Raw genomic sequence first — 22,938 nt, 5'->3', positions numbered from 1 at the left:
TGCAAGTGGGAAAGAGTAAGTAAATCTGTACTACAACCACCACCACTCACTTCTAAACACAAGCAACCTGTAGGTAGGCCCTTGGCAAACAGATAATCAGCTACCTTAGGAGATCAGGGCATGTTGTACCCTGCTATTCCTTTTGCCCCACCTGCCTTAGGGGTAACCTGATGCAAGGCATTCAAACGCTGAACAGTTTGGGGAAACACATCCCCGACTGAGAAGCAACTTCAGGGGGTGGGGAAGTCCAGTACCACCAACAATACTAACAGTGTTTGCAGTCTGATTGTTGTCCAGATTAAGTGCTAAAAAAAGCATCACCAACAACATACGAGGATATTCACAGAATACATGCTTAAGATTGTACCAAGCACAGCAAGGAATTAATGGCAGATCTGAGCTACAAAAGAACTAAATACCTGTGGCAATATACACCAGAAGAGGAATGTCGGTACTACCTGAGACTCATGTGCATTGACAGTTCTTGAATGATACGATCGTGTTTGCCTGTGGATGAAAATTTCCCCAGCCAGCTGGGAAAGACAGGAAACTGGGACATGTAGCCTCTCATCAGCTCTCCCGGGAGAACACTTGCATAAATAGCCTGAAAAAGTAACACACATGCCAAACTCCAATCACAATGAATTAGTCTCTCTGACCCTGTGACATACTGCCCTACTTGTCTGCATGAAAGGGGGTAGTGAATGCAGTTCTGCAGCAGAAACAGCTCTTTTTAAGACAGTTCTTGCCTGCTTGCTTGTTTCTGTTCGAGCCTTTTTAGGTTACAGCTTCCTCTCTTGTACCACCCTATTTGTTACCATGTTCTAAAATATCTGTGAAATTATCTGGGGTTTAAAACACTGGAGGGGGGGCGGGGGGATGTGCAGGGAAGCCTGTTTCTTTCTCATTTTAGAGTGCACTCAAACAGCTGCCTTCAGGCAAACAAGTGCTGTAATCTCCAGCAGATGGAGATGGTTGAAGGAGACCTTTCCAAAGAACACCACAAATCTACATAAACTCAGTTAGATTAAGTTCCTAAGCAACCTATCTTTTTGGACCAGCATTAAGTAGGGGGGTGGACTAGATGACCGTCAGAGGTCCCTTCCCATTTCATATATGATACATTCTCTGATGCCAGTCATAATCCTTTAAATACAAGCCTTCTCAATGTTTCAGTGATCATAAAAAGAAGTACAGTGATGAGGCTTCAGTCCCCTGTGCTCTGGGATAAATAGTGGCCTGGAGAGAGGCTGGGGAAGGAAGCACGTAAATAAAACAGAGCAGGCTTGCCACTGCACGTCAGAAGTGATACGTGCCACGTGCTCCTACGCTTCATAGAGAAGGGTCAAGCTTTGCAACATTTCAGAGGACTTCATTTCATGATACAGCACAGGTTCAACAATATGAATACAGAAAACTGCTGTACTCGCTAGCAGAACAGACTACTACACGAAGTATGAACTATACAGGTCAAAATTAAACTAAAACATCAACTTCAAGAGATCAGTCTTTCACACTGAACACTCATGTACTTCATGGGTGTCAAGTGCTCACCTGTGTCGGAAGAAGATTCCAGTTTTGCTTGCTACGAATCTGTTTGTCTACTATATCACCATCACATATGCTATCAGCTGCTCTACTCAAGAGCACCAAGTGCTTTTTCAGATTTCCTCTGGAAGAAAAACAAAGTTGACTGTATTACAAAGCAAAATATCCAGATCGGCTTTAGTCTAGTTTTACTCCCCCGACACAAACGCCTGTGTCAATTTAGGGTATGGAATAACTCACCCAGCAGCGGCTGGTTTCACGTGCACATAGTTCTCTTGGACAAAAAGAGGCGCTAGGGAATAATCATGGAAGAAAAGATCGGATTTGTCTATAAGAGACATACGAGAAGCCTCCTCTCCAGTAGCAAAAACCTTCCGGACAACATCAAAAGGGCCCTAAGTAAATGATATTTCAGGAAGTCAGTGGGTTGCGGGTCAACACAAACATTAAGACACAGCACAGTATCAGCAAAATTACTGTAGTGGTGGTACCCAACAATATCTGGACTCATCTGTACAAGTTCAATGTGCAGTATTTCCTTCCTAGTGCTTTACCAATTTCAAAAATTGAGTTTAACTTCTGATATTAAGGGAATAATCTCCTAAATAGAGGACTTGGCATAAGAAGCATGAGCTTCGCAATTGCATCTTACGTAAGACCAGTACATCAAAATATATATTCAGTCCTGGATTTACTGCTCTTCAACTCTTTGTGGCAAGTTTGACAGTTCCCTGTATCTAAGCTATCAGTGCTTTAGTTCAGAGAATGCTTATAAAGCCTAATGTTTATATCACAACATGACAGTAAAAGCCAATCCAGTATTTTACACTTACCAGTTTGATATCCTTTTTGGCTCTGCTGGCATCTGTTTTGGCCTCATCATAAGTCAATGACTTATCTTTTGCACACCACATATTAAGATTATGTAAAACCTAAAGGACAAAATGGATAATTTGGTAGCATAAGAGCATTTAAATGGAAGACTGGAGCAGCAAACAAGCTGATCTCTATATATAAAAACAACAACACTGTTCAAATACTACACTGAAGTCAAGGACTTGTAAATGACATGCTCTGAATGGACACTGATGCTGAATTGGCACTGACCTGCCTGATGTCCTGATTTGCTGCCAGGATTATCTCTTGCATAGCAGGTGGTGGAATTTTTAAACCTTCTTTAAATGCAATAGACATCATAGCACCCTGCAATACACATAATTCAGAAATTGTCACTGGAGAATTCCTATGAATTCTTCCCCCTACAGAACACATTGACATTTTTTGAGTGTATTTTTCTAGTTTCTTAAGGCACATATAATTTAAATTTTATCCCATAAGTCATCCCCTGTCATTGGTGTAAAAAAAAAAAGTGCATGATATTTTAAAAAAAAAAAATCTTTTTATATATTTAAGACAGGCTTCTAAATCTGAAAGGCTTTGGGATACTTCATTCTTTGGGAAGAAAAACTCAGGCAACCCATTTTGAAAAGCAGAGTTACTCACAGAGGCGATCCATTAAGTTTTAAGCAGTATTTATAGTTCTGTATGAATTCTGCTACATGAAGACAGAAGTTACTGATGGTAATTTAGTGCGGCCCACACAGCCACAGCCTTCTTACCTTAATCTGTTCTAAACGAGGTCTCTGAAAACGAAGATCAAAACAGTAGTGGACCAAGGAACGAATTTTAGGATGGTTGCGATCATTACACATACAGATGATGGGTATCTTTGTGTGTCTAATCAAACCAATCAGCTCCTGTGATTTAAACACATTACAACAATTACATCAGATAACTCTGAGAATAAGAATGATTAAAGTGTCATACCGAGCAGTATTAACCCCTGCCTAAATCAGATCCTTGACAGATATGAGCCTATAAAACTCTTCCCACTGTAACCATGTTTCCACACAGTGAAAACTAGCCCCTAGCCCCTCTCCTACTTTTTCCACTTGCTATTCTATTCAGCTGCAATAAATCTGCCGTCTACCCACTTCCACTATCCACTTCCAGCAATCATGTTTAGACCATTCTTCACAACGCAATTAAGATCAATAGCCTAGAGCAGAGCTGTCCACCTGCAGAACTAGATTCGACTGTCCAAAGGCCAGTATGACCTGGCCTGTGCACAGAGGGAGCACCCATCTTTCTGACTGCACCCTGCCACAAACAATGACGAAGCAGGAAGTAAAAAGATCAGCTCTTCCCTCTCCGAAGAGCTCAACCGTGAGGCTTCAGCATTATTAGGCTTACCAGAACAAACTTTGCCTGCTCTAATGAAGCTAAAATTCAGGTCCATTTCATGTTCCTGCAATGTAAATGTCTGCATCTGAGCTAAAGATCTGTAGGCTCTTTATTCTCAAAGTATTGCATGTGACCATAGGAGAATTTCAGAAGCTAAAACTGGAGGTGCTAAGGAGAACAAAGTATAATACTGCCTATGCCACATTATTTATTCGGCGTTACTACCTACTGAAAAGAGCAACTGTCCCAGTCAGATTACAAACCTCCCACTGCAGGTAGATGTCAGTTGCAGAGACCCGAGGATAAATTCACCTGTCCAGGAATAAACAGCTGAAGTGCACACACCGAAGTTCATCACTCCATGTTTCTTTTACAACAGTATCTTTCCCGCCCCCCGCCACCTCTACCAACACATAATTCTTCTTCCACAAAGACAGACTTCTAAAATAGGTCAGATAGAAACTCTCTGTAGAGTACAGTTTATGGACCATGGGTTGAAGACAGACTGGCTTGAAATGTTTTCATGCTGTATATGGTATGCACTCTTAGCAACAGATTAGCTAATAACTATAGCAGTTTCACCTGAATCCCTCCTCTGTCTTCATTGCCTGCCATACCATCCACTTCATCCATGATCAATACATGTTTCCCGCTAACTGATGAGGATGTGCCTGAAAATGAATATGGACAAGAAAATGAGATGGGAATAAAATAGGGTCTTGCTCAGAGTTCTACCCAATGCTTTATAGGTTAGGTAAGCCCATCCTAGGCAACTGAGGTGGTAGTGAACCTCTTGTCCTGCCACTTGATCACATGAATCTATGTTCACAGAATAGAACCAATTATAGCCTTGTGTCATCTTTCAAGAAACATGTTGCATGCAACAGAAGAGCAACTGCAGAGTTCTTGAACGGTTTGTGCAGATTAACAAATCCTGCTATTAGTAGAATCAGTTAATTCTACAACTGAAGATGAAATAAAACAGCTTACTAAATGAAGCCACCCCTGTTAGAGCCAGATCCCTTCACATGATGAGCAAGTTAAATTCCTAATACTGTCATGTAATAAGGAAGCTCTGTCCCTCCTGTAACCAGACTCTTAGCACAAAGAATCCTCCAAACAACAGACATACCAGAACAAAAGTCTTTGATGCTGGTGTTGTTAAGTGATTCGGCAACTATTTCCTTTAGACTGTTCTTGCTGCGAGTGTCACTGGCATTCAGCTCCACATAGCTATACCCCAGTTCCTAGTCCAAACATACACACCGCAAAAAAAAAAAGAACACAGATCAGTGCAAGAACATACCCATACTCAGAATTAGAAACTGTATTTCAAAGTTCCAGAAGAATGCTCTTACAACACTATTTTCACATATAATTTGTGGCTTTGATTCCTTTCTCCCCTTATGCCCCTTTTCTCTCGCACTCCAAAAACATTTATAACCAGACACAGAACAGATATGCCCAAAAGAGAAAACTTGGGGGGGGGGGAACCAACCCACACCAAAAAAACAAAACAATCCAAAAAAAGTCAGTGGCACAGATTTAGTTCTGAAGGATTAACAGAACTGCCAGCAGGGACAGAAACAGAGCTATGAGCCAAGGCTGGCTAAGCTCCATGGTATTTCCAGCTGCGTATCAAAGTCTTACACACAAAGCTGGGACAAGAAACATGCTACAACCCTCTGAAAGCTGAAGGAAAATAGAAGGTTTTAACTGTTCAACAGCTAGGAAACACATGGCTCCCCCAGCAGTCCTAGCACTTCAGCAGGGCTGGGCTGCATGTCAGTCCTTGAAGGAATTTAACCCAGCTGCTCCTTTCTCAGCAAACTCCCCTGCCAGGGGCACGCCACGGCACAGCAGTGAGCTGCGCACAGCTCTTGCAGCTTGAACAAACTGGTTTTGTTGTCTATTCCTGTGGAGCACAGTGAAATGCTCTGCAGAGACCTGAAGCAGCTGTGAGCAAGCTAGGTTGGAAACCAGAAGCAGAAAAGACCATGCTAGTGCAGAAGTAAGGGCGCGGCATCAGCTTGTTGGCACAAAGCTCTTAAGGCAGAGGAGGGGAAGTGGGGGGGAGATTGTGAGTTACTTTATACAACTCAAATATTGAGGTAAGTAATCATTCCTTCCCAGCACAAAGATCAGATGTCTGACAATAGTTCTCAATCCTTCCAAGGATATCATATTCTAAGAGAGTTCTTTCAAGTCAAAGAACAACAAAAATAATCTGTAACACGATACAGCAACACTATTAATAAAGTTCCCAGCTGATTCTCATGACACAGTTAGTAGAACACAGTGTTCCAGCTAAGTCAGGAAAAACTCACTTCTAAATTCAGATTTAGAAATTAACACATAGCCCTCTCAGCTTCTCTCATCGTAAAATAGTATTTGAATTTAGAATGAATCTGGAAAAAGATATCTTTGTTAGATATATAAAAGCCACAACCAAGTCTGTCACAGAAACTCTCAAAAAGCTTGCCAGAATTTGACTCCCACTAAATTTAGTGCAAATATTCTCCAACTTGTTGAACTAGTGTTAAAACACTCACGGTTTCTGAAAATAATTTCCAATTGCTCAACATACTGCAATATGCTTCGTCTCAAATGTAACAGAAAAACACAGACACCCATTGCTGTATTCTCATCCCAGACCTGATAAAGGTATCTAAGCATCCACATATTTTCACCTGTAACCCTATTCTGAGCAGCTAGAAGTTGGCTGCAAGCAGATCCTGATAGTTTAGGGGATTATCCACCTGCACACTGCATCTGTATCCAGATAGAGCATCAATATATAAACGGTTGTTAATATGAACTCACCTTACAAACCAAAGAAGCTGTAGTAGTTTTACCAACTCCAGGTGGACCAGAAAGTAATGCTGCTTTAAAAGCAGAACCATCATCTTTGCCTCCAGTTTTATTGGTCTTTGCTATAAAAGAAGATTACAGATTTTACCTAGGTATGTCTTACAAAACAAACTGCTAAAGATACCAAACACCACTACAGTTTTTCTTCATTTAAGGCTTGATATGAAAAAATATATACACATCTGCATCCTAGTCATTTGGGAAAAAGCAGCTTAAACCATCTTAGTTTAAGACTTGCAGTGATTCTAAACTGAAAAATAGCGAAAGAGCTACTAATGTAATACAACCATTTCTGCAATTTTCCCACAACCACATCATTAAAAAGAACCACAAAAAACCAACCCAACCCACATACCACATGGAAAAAACCCACTACCACTATGACAGCAGAGAAGCTTAAACACCACTTTAATCACAGGATGAAAAAAAAAAAACACCCAAACAAAACTGTCTACAGGCTGACACACGACACATGACATGGGCTGCTTCTCAGACAGAACCAGGACCTTAATAATTCATCTCTTCCCCATGCATGATGCTATCCTGTATTGTCACTGTGTGTACAGACAGGTTATCACTGCCCAACATTTCTCTTTGTGAGAAAGAATCCACTAGGGTGAATGAGGCCTTTTATATAGATACTACTGCTAGGTTATTTTGCTTTCTTTTGAAAAAGAAATAACATTTAAGAAAATACCGTAAGATTTTAAAAATCTCTTCAGACACAGTTTGCTTTTCTGTGTCTTTTGGAGGTGGGAATGGGTGGTAAGGGAAAAACTGCTTTAAAAAAAAACAAAAAAAAACCCAGAAAACCCCACCACACAAAACCACCCCTCCCACACACCACAATCCTGCTCAACTGCTGCTATGAAAAAAATGCATCAGACTTCAGCCTCATTCCCATTCTAGAGTTGCACTGCTATCTCAAAGGTCCTTATCAGTCCAGGGAACCAAGCAGTGAGATTGACATGGAAGAACACAGAGAAAAAAAGTTAACCGTGCTGGTCACCTTGTCCATCTTCTGAGGTATTCTTGTGCCAGTTTCGGAGCCATCGGAGCAGTTTATTGGCACAGCTTTGCTCGCCCTGCTGTCCAATTATTGCCTTAAGAGATACAGGCTTGTACTTATCTACCCATAGCAATCTCTCTGTTCCATCTTCATTAATCTCAGAAACCAAGTTTCCCTTGGGTTTTGGAGCGTCTTTCTTCTCCACAGTTTGTCGTTTAAAGTCCGTAAGCTTTCGAACAGCAGTGGTTTCTTTCTTAACAGATTTGACAGTATCTCCTTTTTCAGGAGTGGACTTATTTTTTTTATTATCAGTTTCCCTTTTGAAGGGGCTAAAATTCCTTTTTTCAGTTTTCTGGGGTGTCTTTTTAGATCTTGACTCTGCTTGTTTTGTCTTCAGAAAATAAAGGTAAGAAAGTTAAAGGGAAATTTCAAAAAAACATACAGTAAACAAACATGCTGTCTTTGAACACATGTACACAAGTGCTTAAGAAAGTAACAAAGCTTACATACTGATAAAAAAAAAACTTTAAGAGCAGATAAAGAAATATTCCTCTTTGAAAAATAAACTGTTGTTAACATGATGCCACCTGGTTCTGTAGGACAACCCACAAGAGAGGCAGGAAATGTTCTGGTTATTCCCAGAGCAGTAACTCCCCTTACTCACTGAGCCTGATGCATCATTAAAATAAATAATGCAAAACTGAGGACTGTCAGGTTGGGCCATCAGACACTCAAGAAGCTGAAGCACAGCTCTCACAAGACAGCACTTCCAAGCTCAAACACACACACAAAAAAAATTAACAGTAGGAACACGTGGATAAAAGGAGGAAGAACAGGGAATAACCCTGTTTCCAACAAGGGAACACTCCTCTCAAGCACACACTTTTAAAAAGAACTACAGTTATTTAACAACAAAAAAAAAATTTTGAACAAAAAACCCACAACCCTAGAAAGCGTTTAATGCAAAAAATTTTAGAGGGGTGAAAGTAATTGGCTAGCAAGCTTAGAGTTGCTTTTCCTTAAGATACAATAGCATCTTTACATACAACAATTCATGTCTAGCCACATCAGAAGTACCAAAGCAACATCTACACTCAATGTACAACATGCTAGAGCTAACAGTGATTTTAGTAACATTTTATCAGCCATTACAGAGTAAATTTAAATGTGCATTAAAAAAACAAACTTGTTACTGTTTTTACACTATTCCCTGAAAAAATTTACCTTTACATTATACTTGAAGTAATAATATTAAAGACAAAATCTGTTATGCATACACATGGTTTACATATAGTTGTCCCATGTTTACAGTACGATTTTATATTGGGCCTGTCCAAGGGCCACACAGTATCAGTCACAATTACTTATATCAAAAAAATAATCAAATATTCAAAGTTTAAAACTGAAACCATCTATGGAGCTACAACTACCCCCTCAGATACCTAAAATACAGAATAACGTCAGGATATAAAAATGCAAGGTGGGAAAAAATGCTATAGCTGCCAAGTAGAAGTCTGAAACACAAATATAAAAAGATCAAACTGACAATCACAGGGTTACTGTTATTGGAGCAGAAGAAGAAAATTCCTTTCAACAAAAGACAAACCGAATTAAAAAAACCCACAACACTAAGTTTATAATAAACAAACCTCCATTTCAGCTGCCAGCTCATACTTGGACTTTTTGCCCGGCATGGTTCGAATAAGATCAAACAGGCCATCCTCATCAATAACTTTCGTCCCTAAAGTCGATGCCTGGAGCCAAAGAATTAAAAGTACGGTCAAGTAAAGGAAGAAGTTACATAATTCACTTCAAAGCACTTCCCAGTAAAGACTATGTTTAGGAATGCAACAACAAGAGTTGGTTGTTTAATATATATATTAAAAATACACACACACACATATATATAAATAAAAACAAAACAAAGCCCTAAAACATTAGGCAACTTTTCCTTTTTAACATGCACTTTATTTGTAGTACTGCCTCCTTTTGGTAGAGATACTGAAAATCAACACAGTTAGATACAAATAATTCACAGTTTCACTCCTACATCGCTCAGGCACAGGAACACTCACCTTTTCACATTTAGATTGGCCACAGTCTCGCCCCATAACCAGATAGTTTGTCTTCTTGCTGACATTGCCAGTTACTTTTCCTCCATAACGTTCAATCAGAGACTTGGCCTCATCCCTTTCAATACACTCCAGAACGCCTGTAATTACGAACGTCAGGCCTTCCAAGCAGTTTTCAGCTCCCTGAGTGAGAACCAGAGCATTGCAGAAAACACCATTACCTGATGCAATTCTACCAAATACCTCTTCACCATAAACTTTTTTAACCCCCTACCATGTCAAGAACCCTATGAAACTTTAAAAATAAGCCTAAGCTACCTAGCTAGGTAATAGTTCTGAAAGTTCAAAAGCCATTAAAAGGAATAGCTACCAGCAAAACTTCACACATTGTTCACCTGACCGATCATGCTCATAACACTCTATGCTTCAAGCAGAGCATGTCAGTCAAATGAGTGACAGCAATCTGCAATTTTAAGATCAGTAACTATTTTTCACCATCATGACTTCATCAGCCAAGTACTGAATTTAATTTCTTCGTATATTTCCTTACATTTAGTCAGTGCTTTGCATTACAATTGAGCTTTTTCCAAGACAGACTTCCTATTTGAAAAAAAATACCAGTTTTTAAGTAGTCTAGTTGCTACTTGTTAGATCACTTATAACAGTAAGCCTATGACATATTCCACTTGTATATATGGAATTCTGCTGTAGCCAAACTTACCTGAGGTATCTCTTTGGAACCCAGTGCTTTTGGACCTTCACGATTAAGGAAGCTTCGGTAGGCTTGATAATTGGTTCGCTTCTTTTCAGAGTCCTCAGGACTTACAGACTTGGGGGGGAGGGAGGGGGGAAATTAATACACATATTATATATATATAAAACCAACAAAAACCCAAGCATCACAATATAAGACATCTTCATGCACCAGAGGAAACGTTCTAACACTTGTTTTTGATCTGTTAACATACAATACCAAAGCTTGTTCTGGTTTTGGTGCATGTGTTTTGAGGTATTTTTTGTTGTTTTTTTTTTTTAAATTTCAAAAACTCACCCAAGAGTTTAAAAAAATATGTACCCATTGTTTATTGCGAAGTTTCATAGATTCATCTGTATTCAACATGTACATGCTCACTTAATTCATAAATTGTTGCTTTAAAGATACGTCCTATTTTATTTCAGAATTACAATCAGGTATAGGCAAGATCTACACTTACATAAAGTCTACTTCATAGTATTTCTACATACAAAACATTTAAGCTTTTTAATCAGTAAAAAATTATTTAAAATTCACCCCTGAAAAAGTTGCAGGGTCTCTCCCCCTCCCAACTACAATTGTTACTTAAGCATCAAAATTGGATATTTTGTACTTTATGATTAAAAGGTATGTTTTGAGGCTGCCAATAACTGCCAGCCTGTTCAACAATTACAGTTACTGAATCAGACAGTTAAACGAAAACTAAAGTATATTGCCACATAATATATCAACCATAAGAAATATATTTCAGAAATAGGAGAGTAGAGAGGAAGGAAGGGGGAAAAAAACCAATGCCATTTATCATTCTAACAGCAGTATAGATCCACAGGGTCACCACACTCACATAAACAGTCAGCTTTCACTTACTCTGTGTCAGAATTCCCATGTTCTGCATTTTTTAGGAAAGTTAAACATGAAAGAGCACTGAACTGATATTGCAGCGTACACGCATACCTTAATGAGCATTAAAGAACTCTCAGTTCCTTCATGCATTTAATTTACACTTTTCCAGCTAATTTTTTCCCCCTATACTTTTACTATTGCTATGAACTTAAAGCCTTACCAGAATTCAAAGTTTTCAAAATTGCCCAGAAGATTCAAAGTACCAATTCACAACAGTGACACATAAACAATAATAAATTAAATTCCTGCAAACTCCGCCAAAACAACTAAAGTAATTTTGATAGGTCCTACCTCAGTCTTCTTGGGAGAAATTTTCTCCTTCTTTGGTGTTGTCTTGCCTTCTTTCCCTGAAGCAGCTTTTTCTTTTGATATTAAACTTTGAGCACCTCTTTGCTTTTCAGCAATCTCTTCTTTTTGTTTCAGAGACACAAGCTTAGAGCTAGGTTTCAAAGGCAAGGTCTTATTCGTCAACTCTCTTGCTATTTTACAATCAGATGATTGTGGGGATAAACGAGACCCTTTTGAATGTTCAGATTTAGTCTTCTGCTTCGCAGTGTAATTCTTTGCTTCACCTGTCGAGTTTGTTGCTTTCGCTTGAAAGGAGGCAGAGGGAGGAGAGCACATACATAAGAATCCATCTTATTAATACTATAAACTGGTGAAGTATTTTCTATATTCCATGTCTTACCTCTTTCTGACTGCTTATATCTTTCTGCCACATTAGGACTGCTCTTGATGCTCAATACCGTTTGCTCTCCTCTCAAATCTTTCCGAGCCTAAATAAACAAACAATGCCAGTCAGAGATGCATGTCCCAAGCTACCATTAAGTCCAGATCCCCAGGTTTCCCTACTGTTAAGTACAACAGATCGAATGACATCTAACAAAGCTGATCCCTACCACAAGCCAGAATACATTCTCTATCAAAGGCAGGCAGATGAGCAAATACTACACTCTGCCATGCACATAATCATTCCTAAGTCAAAGGCCAGACAGTCTTCCAGGTTACAGTAAATTTCCATCCCAACCAGTTTACTGATTAATCTAGAAGTACTAATACTTGCCATATTCAAACTAGCAATCCTTAAGAGTCTTGATGTACAACCCAGAAAATACTTTACTCTACGTTACACCACAAGCTATGAGAACTGGTACGACTTCCACTATTGGGGTTAGTCTTAAAACTCTCAAGATCCCTGCTTGCCCCTTCTCTCAGAGCAAGGGAAGTATTCTCTTCCGTGACCTGGTCCTCCTGAACAGACAGAGCTATAGATGATCTAAAGCATGAGTCTTCAGCAACACACTTCACTCGATCAGAACTAGAACTTAAAGTCCCATTTGAACAGAAGTGGGATAGAATGGTTATTGTATGATTAGGAAGAACACATTATTTACTGAGTGAGGAAAATCCAGGAGGAAAGTATGAAAAGTGAGTATGTTATTTTCATGCCAACAATTTCTTGCTGCTTCTAATGCATTTGTATGGCAGTCTCAAAACAAAGATTAGGTGTCTAAATAAGAACACTCTCAGCAATACAATTTCTAAAAACTAAAGTTTAAAAATAATTCAACCTTTTTCTCCTGTGGTGTTTCATCCAACATGGCCAAAGTTTTAGCAAATTCTTCATCTTCATGCAGCTGTCTCTCCAGCTGAAAGAAAAAAGAAAAAAAAAGAAAACAAAGATTTTTAGGCTCATGTCTGATGAGTTTTAATTCTACTATAATGTTTTAAAGTTCTATTTGCTGTTCAAGACAAAAAGTTTATCTAAAATAAGAGAGCACATAGCTGGAAAAAATGCATCCTACCAGAGGCAAACAAATTTCTGAAAATTGCACTGAAAAATTACTTCTTTCCCCCAGAAAGAGAGATTGAAGTCTACTGAGAAAAGTAGAGTTTGAGTTTTTTGCTCTAGAAACATTAATAAGCCTGTATAATCTGTTTTCAAAGAGGTTTTCTGTTCCTTCCTATTTTTTATTGTTGTGTATCCTTTTCATTTAATAAACAAGCAAAACTTGAAGGCAGGATCTCACAGCAACCAGTTGTGATGCAACCTGTTGGCTTTTGAAAACTTCCAAAAGCCATCACAAAACACAAGTAGGAGCAATGCCTGTTAAGTATTATGATGTTACAATAATGAATGTTTTATTCTTGTTTCCTGATAGCAACATATCATATGAAAAAAAAATCTGGCTGTTTTGGACAATTCAGCTACTGCCCTTACCCAGGTCTTGCTGCCAGGAGTTTCGTTTACTTTATGGAAACCAATATACTTCAATTTTTTAATATTTCTACTTACACAACTGATTTTCTCTGACAGAACCACCAGTAGGAACAAATAGCGCATATGGAATCTGTGGAAGTTATTTATTAATTATAAAAAAACAAAGCCAGGTTGGTTGCATTTTTATTTCACCTAACAAAATAAATGTGACATCTACAGTGGTAACTGATCATCAAGTTACTTTTCTATCCAATACAGCCCCTTCGAGAAAACTTTTTCTATTCCTGAATAGTATATATTGTTGCAAATAAATATTGACCATTGTTTTAACAAAACAACAACAAAAATCCTTTCATAATTGTCTAAGTCCAACATGCAATGCTATCAGATTCAAATAGAAGACTTCATAAAACCAATATGCCACAGGCATTACTTTTTATGTGCTCATAACAATGAAATGCATCTATCATCCCTGTGTACAGTGAGAAAGGCGAAAGGCAGCGACTACCAAAAGCAAACCAAACTGAGGTAGAGATACACCTGAAATAAAGTACATTCTTTTGACAATACATATCAACAATGACAGCATTAATAGATAAGATCAGTTCAAATGGAAGACAACACCCTGTTTTTCCTTACAGGTTGTTTAACTTTCTAATAGATTAAAGCTAGATTCATCACACCTCTGTGGAGGTCAAGGACGAGACTAAGTTTTGCATGTACAATCTATTTATTTCAAATGATACTCAATACTGCCAGTACATGGGAAATTATTTTCCCAACAGCAAGCAAATATGTATGACAAGTATACCCTTCCCTCATACTAGCACTGACTCAAAACAGGAAAGGTTAAGACACACACTTAAGGGTCATTCACATTTTTCTCAATGGTAAGAAAACTCAGATGACAAGTGAAACAATCATGGATGGCAATGGCTTTTAATTTTTCACTCCAGGGAATGAAAAAAACCACCAACAAAACAAAACAACCCACAAAACCAAACCACACTCACCCAAACACCCAAAAATATGAGGAAGCAGGAAGTAGAAAGGCAAGATTATTATAGACGCATCATCTGCACAGAGAAAGTCTGGATAGACAGAGAAGTGAAATGCTCTGTTTACATAACTAAAACAATGACCATAAAAATAACTGCATGACTATGTTCACATATGCGCAAGAGTTAAGTATACAGATGCATTTTATTACACTTATGTCATACATTGAAAGCTCATCTTAACATTGTTTTTCCCAAACACCCAAAAATATGAGGAAGCAGGAAGTAGAAAGGCAAGATTATTATAGACGCATCATCTGCACAGAGAAAGTCTGGATAGACAGAGAAGTGAAATGCTCTGTTTACATAACTAAAACAATGACCATAAAAATAACTGCATGACTATGTTCACATATGCGCAAGAGTTAAGTATACATATGCATTTTATTACACTTACTTATGTCATACATTGAAGGCTCATCTTAAAATTGTTTTTGCTTGAGAAATTAAGTTAAACAAACTTCTTGGCATACAGCAGCAAATTTATAGAGCTTTTACCTCTGAATCTTCTTCAAGCTGCAGTTGCCTAGCAATGGCCTCATCATCTACTGTGCTGTCTCTGCTTTGTGAAGGCTGTATTTAAGAAAAAAAAGACCGACAGTTCAGTTTCCCCAATATTGTGTAAATTATAATAATTTAATCTGTACAGATTCATTTTGTATACTTCTAGAAAAGGACTGGGAATGAGACATGCAGCATTTTATTCCTATCTCTCTAACCTAAACACTAGTAAACAAGGCTGTTTAAGAGATTTTACTATTCAAAACAAAACCATGCTATAATATAAATACCTCATTTCTTCAAACAATGCTGAACATCTCTGAAGCTATCACAGTTGGCCAGCTTGAAAGAGAAATCCACAACTAAATTGTGAATTTTTAATTTCCTCCATACTATATTTGGTACTTTGTTATTCCATGAATATATGTGCCATAAAGCTTGGGGAAAAAAACCTCCTTTCTCTCCCTCCTGCCCTCTGCCCTCAACTATAAGCTATGCCATCCACTCACTAATCTCAGAAAACTACTTCATTTTAAGAAAACTCACTTGAGAAGAAGCAACAGAGAAAATACTACTTTCAACTTTGTGCTGTCTTCTCCAATGTAGAAATGCTACTCTAAAATTGTATTTGAGGACTTCATATGCCTGCACATATCATCAGAACAGAACTTACCCTTGAGTGGTTATTAAAAAGTAACATTAAGTAGGACAAGCAGTTAAGTACCTCCTTACAGTCATTAAACTGGCCATTTTGATCTGCTATCAGACACATGAATAGCCTAAAGGAACATCATCAGTACTCACTTCTTTCCTTTTGCTTGCTACCAGTTTCTTTTCTGATCGTTGGACACTACTTGCCCCAAAGTAATCAAGTGCTGAGGTGGGAGTCTGCTTCACTGGAGATAATGGTTTGCTTTTCGCTCGTGGTTTTGCATCTTGCTTTTTCACTACAGTTGTTCCCAGACAACCGACAGTCGACGTCCCATTCTCCTTTGGTTTCAGGGAAGTTCTTTTATTGACAAAGTCATCTTCTTCATCTAAACATGAAGAGTATTCTATTACTTCCGGTACATGGCACTTAAGTTCTTACAAGATATTTGGTAGGTTACATCAACTCAGATACCAAGAAGATATTCTAGGTATTTAGAAGTTACTTGAAAAAAAGGCTGAGTTGCATAATAATAATACTGCACACAGTATTTAGCATCTTTAATAGCATAGCTCAAGTCTGAATAGATTGAGTACTGAAATAAAGATGCACGAAATTTACTTGTGTTCATACATTTTCAAAGAATGCCTTCCCGTCTTACATAGGGAAGATAATAAACAGAAAATCTAGGTCGCTGAAATCTGAACCATCTCCTTAATTAATGCAACACCAAATTGAACAGCACAACTCTTCCTTCATGTAAAACGTGAAGTACAAAGCTATATTTATCTTATTACTTTATAGTATCCATTAACTGAGCAGCTAATACAGGCTTTGTAGATTTTATATTCTTAAACTCTCAATATTACACTATAAACCAGGAGAAGTATTAGAACACTGTATTTACAAAAAGTTTGCCAGTTATTTGTAAAGTACTACTCATAGCTTATGAATGTTTTAGCAGAAATGCTTGAACACCATTTTTTACTTTTTCCCTTTTAGTCAGAGATTCTGTGAGCTATTCTACATCTTTTACATTTCTGCACTTAAACACACTCTCCTTCCAGTACAGTCAAAACCATCTCAATGAAATGCAGCCATTTCACAGAACACAGACAAGGGGTCAGCATATAAATTTTCAATTTAAAAGGAGGAAAAAGGCATACACTGTCTCACTAAGAACTAGTCCACAGACCACTGAACAAAAAATCCATCTTTCCTTTTAGGACTCTTCTACAATAGCCAGGAACACGATCTTCCCAGCAGTGAAAAAGAGAAAGAGGGTTTGATTACCATTTGTTCATTCTGGACCCAAACTCTTCACCTAGTCAATCACTCAACAAAAAAAGATTACCAAGGACTTCAAAGAGTTTTGTGTCATGTCATGAAGTCTTACTGACAGTTATACAAATGAAAACTTATCACTGAAGCATACCAAAACCTACAAGATAACATTGCCAAATGATTAATGGTGATTATGATTAATATGACAGCACAGAAACAAACATCACTGGACAAACTTCTTAATTAGTGACAAAAGCACTTTCTCTGTGAAATCTAAAAACTCAAAGTGTGCAAGGGCTAAGAAGCAAATTGCAAGAAAATCCCCAAAATGAACATTAGACACAGAAAGAATAAAACGCAAAGACTTGAGAGGAACAGAAACAGAGGCAGCCTCATTTGCATGCTGCTAACTGAAGTCTGGTTTTACTTTTCTCAAAATACAGATGTTTCAGACATTCCCCTCAACATATCATAAACACAGAATGTTCTAAACATCTGTTTTAAAACTGACGTTAAACTGACAGTATTATCACAAAAAAATGCTCATTTTCCAGTTATCTCTAATTTAAGTCCCCATATTTCTTTTCATACAAAAATTTGTTTTCTTAATCAATTCTCTAAGTTTAGATGATATCATATGTCTGTCATCTATAATTTTTGTTATATACTAGATAGAGGGAAACTATTTTTTTGTTTCACCTTTTCTCAATAGATGGTAGTAACAAGTGTTTTAGGCATCAGCTTTTAGCTGATCTGGAGCCATCTGCTACTGAACATTACTAAGCAGAATGTAACAAGTACAAAGGGGGAACATGACTATTCCTGGGAGAGAAAGTTCAGAGAAAGAAAGATAAAACAAAGATACATCTGTAAGGAAGGAAAGTAGTTCAGCAGTTAAATCCAGAATGCCTAAAGATAAAAATATATCTAGGAGAAAGTGGGACTTTAGCCAATTCAATTCAAAAAAGCAATATATGAAAGAGAAAATTCAAGCCCAGATCCCTCAGTTGAGAGAAATGAGTTTTACCACGAAGCTAAAAGCTTTACTATCCTCAACACAATTTACTTTCCCTAGGCAGCAGTAAGTCTCTTCCTGCCAGTTAGCTGAATTTAACAAACTATTACATATCTGGGAGATTTGGACACTGATGCTTCAGGCTCCTAATTTACAATAGTTTGAGATCTGAATTCGAGACTGCTTATCTCAAACAGTTTCAGAAATATTTTTGCATCTTTTAAATTTTTCAATTTAGCAAGAAAACACATTTGCAGCAGTAAAACATACCTATTACTAGAAATCAACTGTTAATGTACATTTAATTAAATTTGTCTTGTAAAGAAGATACAAATCCTGTTCTGCCCCTCAACTCCCAGCTTTTCTTAAGCTAAGGACTGCTCCATGCTAGAAAAAATAAAATTTACTCATCACTATTGTTATCAGAAGATCTGCATGCAATATTGATTTTTTCATTATTCACTCATAGCCATTTAAAAAACAACAAAAAACAACAGGATATTGCTGTATCTCAAGTAGAAAGCAGCAGAGTAAATATAATTAGGTTTTAATTAAAAAGGATGTGGATTTGAGTCATTTACGATGCCAGTACCAAGTATTACCAATAATTAGAGGTTTGCTTTAATTATGTCCTTCCTAGAAACAATAGGATTAGAAGCATTTATTGACTGCAAGCAGTGGTTGAAGGACAAGAGACTCACAGCACTTATGAACAGCCATCTATACGCGTAAATAAAGGAAAGGCAGAATGAGAACATGAAAGTGGTCATTAGGAAACAAAACCGCCCCGATTCTATTAAGTGGGTTTCAAAAGATGCTTTAGGGGACAGATGCTCAGGCTACAGTTTCATCCCAGGTTCAGGAAATTCATAAACTCAGCACAAATTTGCCTGATCCCCACACACTCCCCTCATGTCAAGTACTTAAGAACATCAGCTTCTTCAGTAAAACCTCAACACTTCTTCCTTGAAACAAACTGCTCACACATGCCTACTGCCACAGAAGTGAACAGCAAAGTTGATCAGTTGTACCCTTTCAGTTTCCTTACAAACATGAGGTGACTTCATTTACAACTTTGAAAATATCAAGACAGCATCCTAGTATTGCTGCTGGACTATTCAGGCCAATGTTTCTCAACACAACCTGCAAAAGGAGAGAAGCATTCTCACTCCTACAAGCAAGCCAATAATTTGGGAGAAAATAAAAGTGACAATTCAGATTTTGCTTATAAAAAGTATAGCTTAATTGCATTCATACAGCAATTGCTAGGTGAACAGCTGAGATAGCCTTACATGGGGGCACAGACTTCACAAAGCAAGAAACAGGAATCAATTTTATCATCAGGTTATTTTTATGGTGTAATATCTTTGTATAGTGGAACAAGGCTATTCCAAGAACAGTACTTCCTATTTACATCAACACATTTTTTTGTGTGCTATACTATGAAAAAAATATCCTGAGCATACGCATTTGTTTGGGTTGTTTGGTTTGTTTTTTTTTCAGGATTATCTGAATTACAAACACAAGTCAAGACCATGTATTCTAGTTGAGTTTTCTGAAAATGAAGTCAGCGTGACAAAGGGAAAGCTAATCATGTGATTAATGGAACAGACAGGCACAACAAACAGGAGATTGCTTTTAATTATTTTGGATGCAAACACTACAAATGAAGCAAGGACCTATTATGCCAGGCAATGTACAAGGACAAACTTCCCTAGCAACAAACAACTGTTAAATCCAAGGTTTTAAGAACTATTCCATGACATTAAAGCACACCTGGCTTTCATTTTATATACTGTTCTAGCAGAAGCACAATGAGGTTAATAAACTAATACCTGCAGCCCACCTGGAACTGTTTGTTATTACTCTTCCCCTTTCCTATCCCCACCCTTTCTCAACAGGGTTTCGCCTGCTGATTACAGAGCAACATGTGTGGTTGTTCCCTAGCCAAGATCTATGAAAATTATTTAGGCTGTTTTAAACATTTATTTAAATTCAGATCCCTTTAAAAGGCTCAGGTTCAGGAATTACCTCAGCCAATCTAAAAAGGGAACAATCTATTGCAGGAAGGGACAATGGCAAGCAGCAGCATCAGACAGATCCTCAGAAGGCCTTCAGAACAACGTATTTCATTCATCTTCACTATTATTTCTGTACTGTTGAGCTCCTCATCAGTATAGAATATAATTCCCTGGTTCCTATTCTGTTTAGAATGCAAAATTTTTAAGGCAGAGACAACTTCTTGCTATAATGTTATAAAACCAACTCCAAATATAGGCAGGGCATCTACAGGTTACAAATAACTTGTACTTATTACGATAAACGTATGTTAAATTGGTGTTTGCAGACTACTACATAAGGATTTCTATATGGAGCTAAAAGGACTATATCCTACCCAAAAGTCATTAAATCTACATTACTTGCATAAAATGACAATATTCTGAACATTCTTCCATTTCAATGGCACCACATCTGCACAAATATTTAAAACCGTTCCTGTCCTAAAGAACTTGCAGTCTAGAGCAATAGGTACTGCTGTCCAAGCTAAGGGTGGAGAAAATAGCATTTGTATGAAAAGAAGTCATTGTATCAGGTTTTGATTATTTTAAATATGCATTGGTCAGTAGTCAATAGTCCCAACACGTGGTAGGACTGAGTTTTGCATTCACCTTTTGCTTAAAGTAAATCTTTAAGAATAGCCACCACTTCTCAAAAAAGCCAGCAAGTCTGTTCAAACTCAACCCCTGTAACTCCTTCCAAAAAGAACAGATGCTATGTGTGACTACCAAAATGCATTTTTTTTTCTATCTTCCTCCTCATTTAAAAACCACAGTAGTTGCAACCTACATTTCAAAAAGTGGTCCGTACAGTCATTTAGATTTTATGTCATTTCTCAACAAGCTAATTGATTTCAGATGTACTACACACACGCACTTTGCACCATAATTGTTAGCACTTTGCCTATATTGACATGTCAAGGTTCCATGCTGTTATAAAAATATAAAGCTTACAAGAACCATTTCTGCTTTACTCCTCTGAAAGCAACTAACATCTGGATTTTCCAGTTATCAAAGATAATTTCAAGAAGCTGCTTCTGTCATATTTTCCTCTTTAAAGGAAAAAGGTTCTGGGATCCAAGACCTCAATGCAGTAACTGCCACGCCTAATTGTAATGACACACCATTACCAAACTCCACACCAGTACCAAACTCCATAGCCTTTGATACCTTTTTATCCAGTCTGTGCCAAATAAAATTCTTAGTCAAATATGTACGCTTGTATTTTAAAATATCTTTAGGAACAAGTTTTAGGAGCTTTAAAACATATGAAAAGGCTGAATATATTTAAACTGAAGTAAGTGATCTTCATCTGCAAAACCATCAATTACAGCAACTCCTTCCAAATGCAATACTCACACTTGCCACAGAAACTGCAGCCTGTATTACCTTGGCATGCAACTAGAAGTTACCAGTCCATTAACTCTCTCCAGTTTGTTCTAGAGTTTTATCCGCTTGAACTGGTTACTTGTACCATAATAGCAGCTTTATCCTTTCACAAAAGCAGAGCTGAATCCTCACCATGCAATGGAACTTCATGCTCTTGTTTAGTTGCCTAAAGTTTACTGCATGATAGGAATATTCAATAACACCAAATTAATAATTAGGAAACAGGAAAACAGTGACTTGAAAAAAATCCAAGCAAGTATAAATGCATTCATTTTTTCTAGCTGCAGCTCAGGCAGCTCAACATACTGAGCCATGCAAGACAGCGTTCTGTCTCAGGAAAAAAACTAATCCAGCAGATTAACTGATCCATTTATAAATAATTACAGTCACAAAAGTTCATACAGGAAAGTATGTGTACATTTCTACAAAAAGTAGAATTTCAAAAAGTTCCTGCAGTTCATATTATGTTCTGAAAACATTGTGTATACTTGAGTGCAAAAATCTGCCATCCATTTTCACATGCTTCGTGAAAGTAATTAAAAACCTGCAAGAAACCTGTAAAAAAAGACAAACCTCCTACATATTAAAAATCTAACTGTTGAAAAACTACAAAGCAAGTTATAACATCACAGGTGCACCACGTAATAACTATACCATTTAAAAAAAACTGATCATGTGAACTCTGAACCATAACTGGCATAAGAAAAAAACAAAACACAAAGCTACCTGCAAATAAGTTACTTGTATCCATACCATCTAAATTAACATTAAAAGGAAAGAAAACCCAATAAAAGCGCTTGTTGCAGTCGGGGAAGAGTATAATGCTTACAAAAATAGGTATCTCCACAGAACTATCAGGCAATAAAATTAACACTAGATTAAGGATATGATGTCAGTTCCTTAATTTAAATAGATTTCCTACACTTATCCAAGGTAACTTCTGCATTCAGCTACCAGAAAAAGGAGAATTCACTTCATGCTGCTTTGCAGGGGAAGAAAGGGATTAAAAAGCATTAACTCTGGCATCCAAATTAAATTGCAAAATTATTCCTTTCATCTTCAATTATAATGTAGGGTAGCAGCACATGGGGCTGCCAATTTAAGAGGCTCACATGTCCAGTCTGCTACATGCCTAAAGTTTTTTTTATAAAAAGTAGTATTTTATGCCATTGTATTTCCCATTAAAATCAATACATATTAACCACCCAAACACTGATAGTTCTATTAGAACAAACACACACACATGCAAAAATACACACTTCCATTTGAAAAGAAATCTGTTTCCTTTTCTAAACTGATTTTAAAATAGTTTGGGCTTTAAACTATTGAAAGCAACTTACAGAATCCATAGTTTTCACACAGA

At 37.4% G+C, this 22,938-nt stretch overlaps 1 protein-coding gene across 1 annotated transcript in view; it reads right to left on the bottom strand.

Annotated features, from left to right (window-relative positions):
• The window catches only part of RFC1 (replication factor C (activator 1) 1, 145kDa), a 36,856-nt gene that overhangs the window by 3,196 nt on the left and 10,722 nt on the right, over positions 1 to 22,938 (bottom strand). Inside the window, exons 5-22 of the mRNA XM_010289920.1 lie at positions 15,986 to 16,218; positions 15,179 to 15,253; positions 12,973 to 13,050; positions 12,090 to 12,177; positions 11,693 to 11,994; positions 10,466 to 10,573; positions 9,748 to 9,927; positions 9,322 to 9,426; positions 7,673 to 8,063; positions 6,616 to 6,725; positions 4,925 to 5,039; positions 4,375 to 4,463; positions 3,168 to 3,305; positions 2,656 to 2,751; positions 2,382 to 2,480; positions 1,789 to 1,943; positions 1,555 to 1,672; positions 458 to 604 (exon numbers count right to left, since the gene is read on the bottom strand). Of these exons, the coding sequence (XP_010288222.1) occupies positions 458 to 604; positions 1,555 to 1,672; positions 1,789 to 1,943; positions 2,382 to 2,480; positions 2,656 to 2,751; positions 3,168 to 3,305; positions 4,375 to 4,463; positions 4,925 to 5,039; positions 6,616 to 6,725; positions 7,673 to 8,063; positions 9,322 to 9,426; positions 9,748 to 9,927; positions 10,466 to 10,573; positions 11,693 to 11,994; positions 12,090 to 12,177; positions 12,973 to 13,050; positions 15,179 to 15,253; positions 15,986 to 16,218 (2,627 nt within the window). The remainder of the gene's footprint in view (positions 1 to 457; positions 605 to 1,554; positions 1,673 to 1,788; positions 1,944 to 2,381; positions 2,481 to 2,655; positions 2,752 to 3,167; positions 3,306 to 4,374; positions 4,464 to 4,924; positions 5,040 to 6,615; positions 6,726 to 7,672; positions 8,064 to 9,321; positions 9,427 to 9,747; positions 9,928 to 10,465; positions 10,574 to 11,692; positions 11,995 to 12,089; positions 12,178 to 12,972; positions 13,051 to 15,178; positions 15,254 to 15,985; positions 16,219 to 22,938) is intronic.

Source organism: Phaethon lepturus, unplaced genomic scaffold, assembly GCF_000687285.1.
Source record: "Phaethon lepturus isolate BGI_N335 unplaced genomic scaffold, ASM68728v1 scaffold11256, whole genome shotgun sequence".
Classification (NCBI taxonomy): Eukaryota; Metazoa; Chordata; class Aves; order Phaethontiformes; family Phaethontidae; genus Phaethon; species Phaethon lepturus.
The sequence above is the reverse complement of the archived record's forward strand: the minus strand, read 5'-3'. Positions and strand labels throughout refer to the sequence as shown.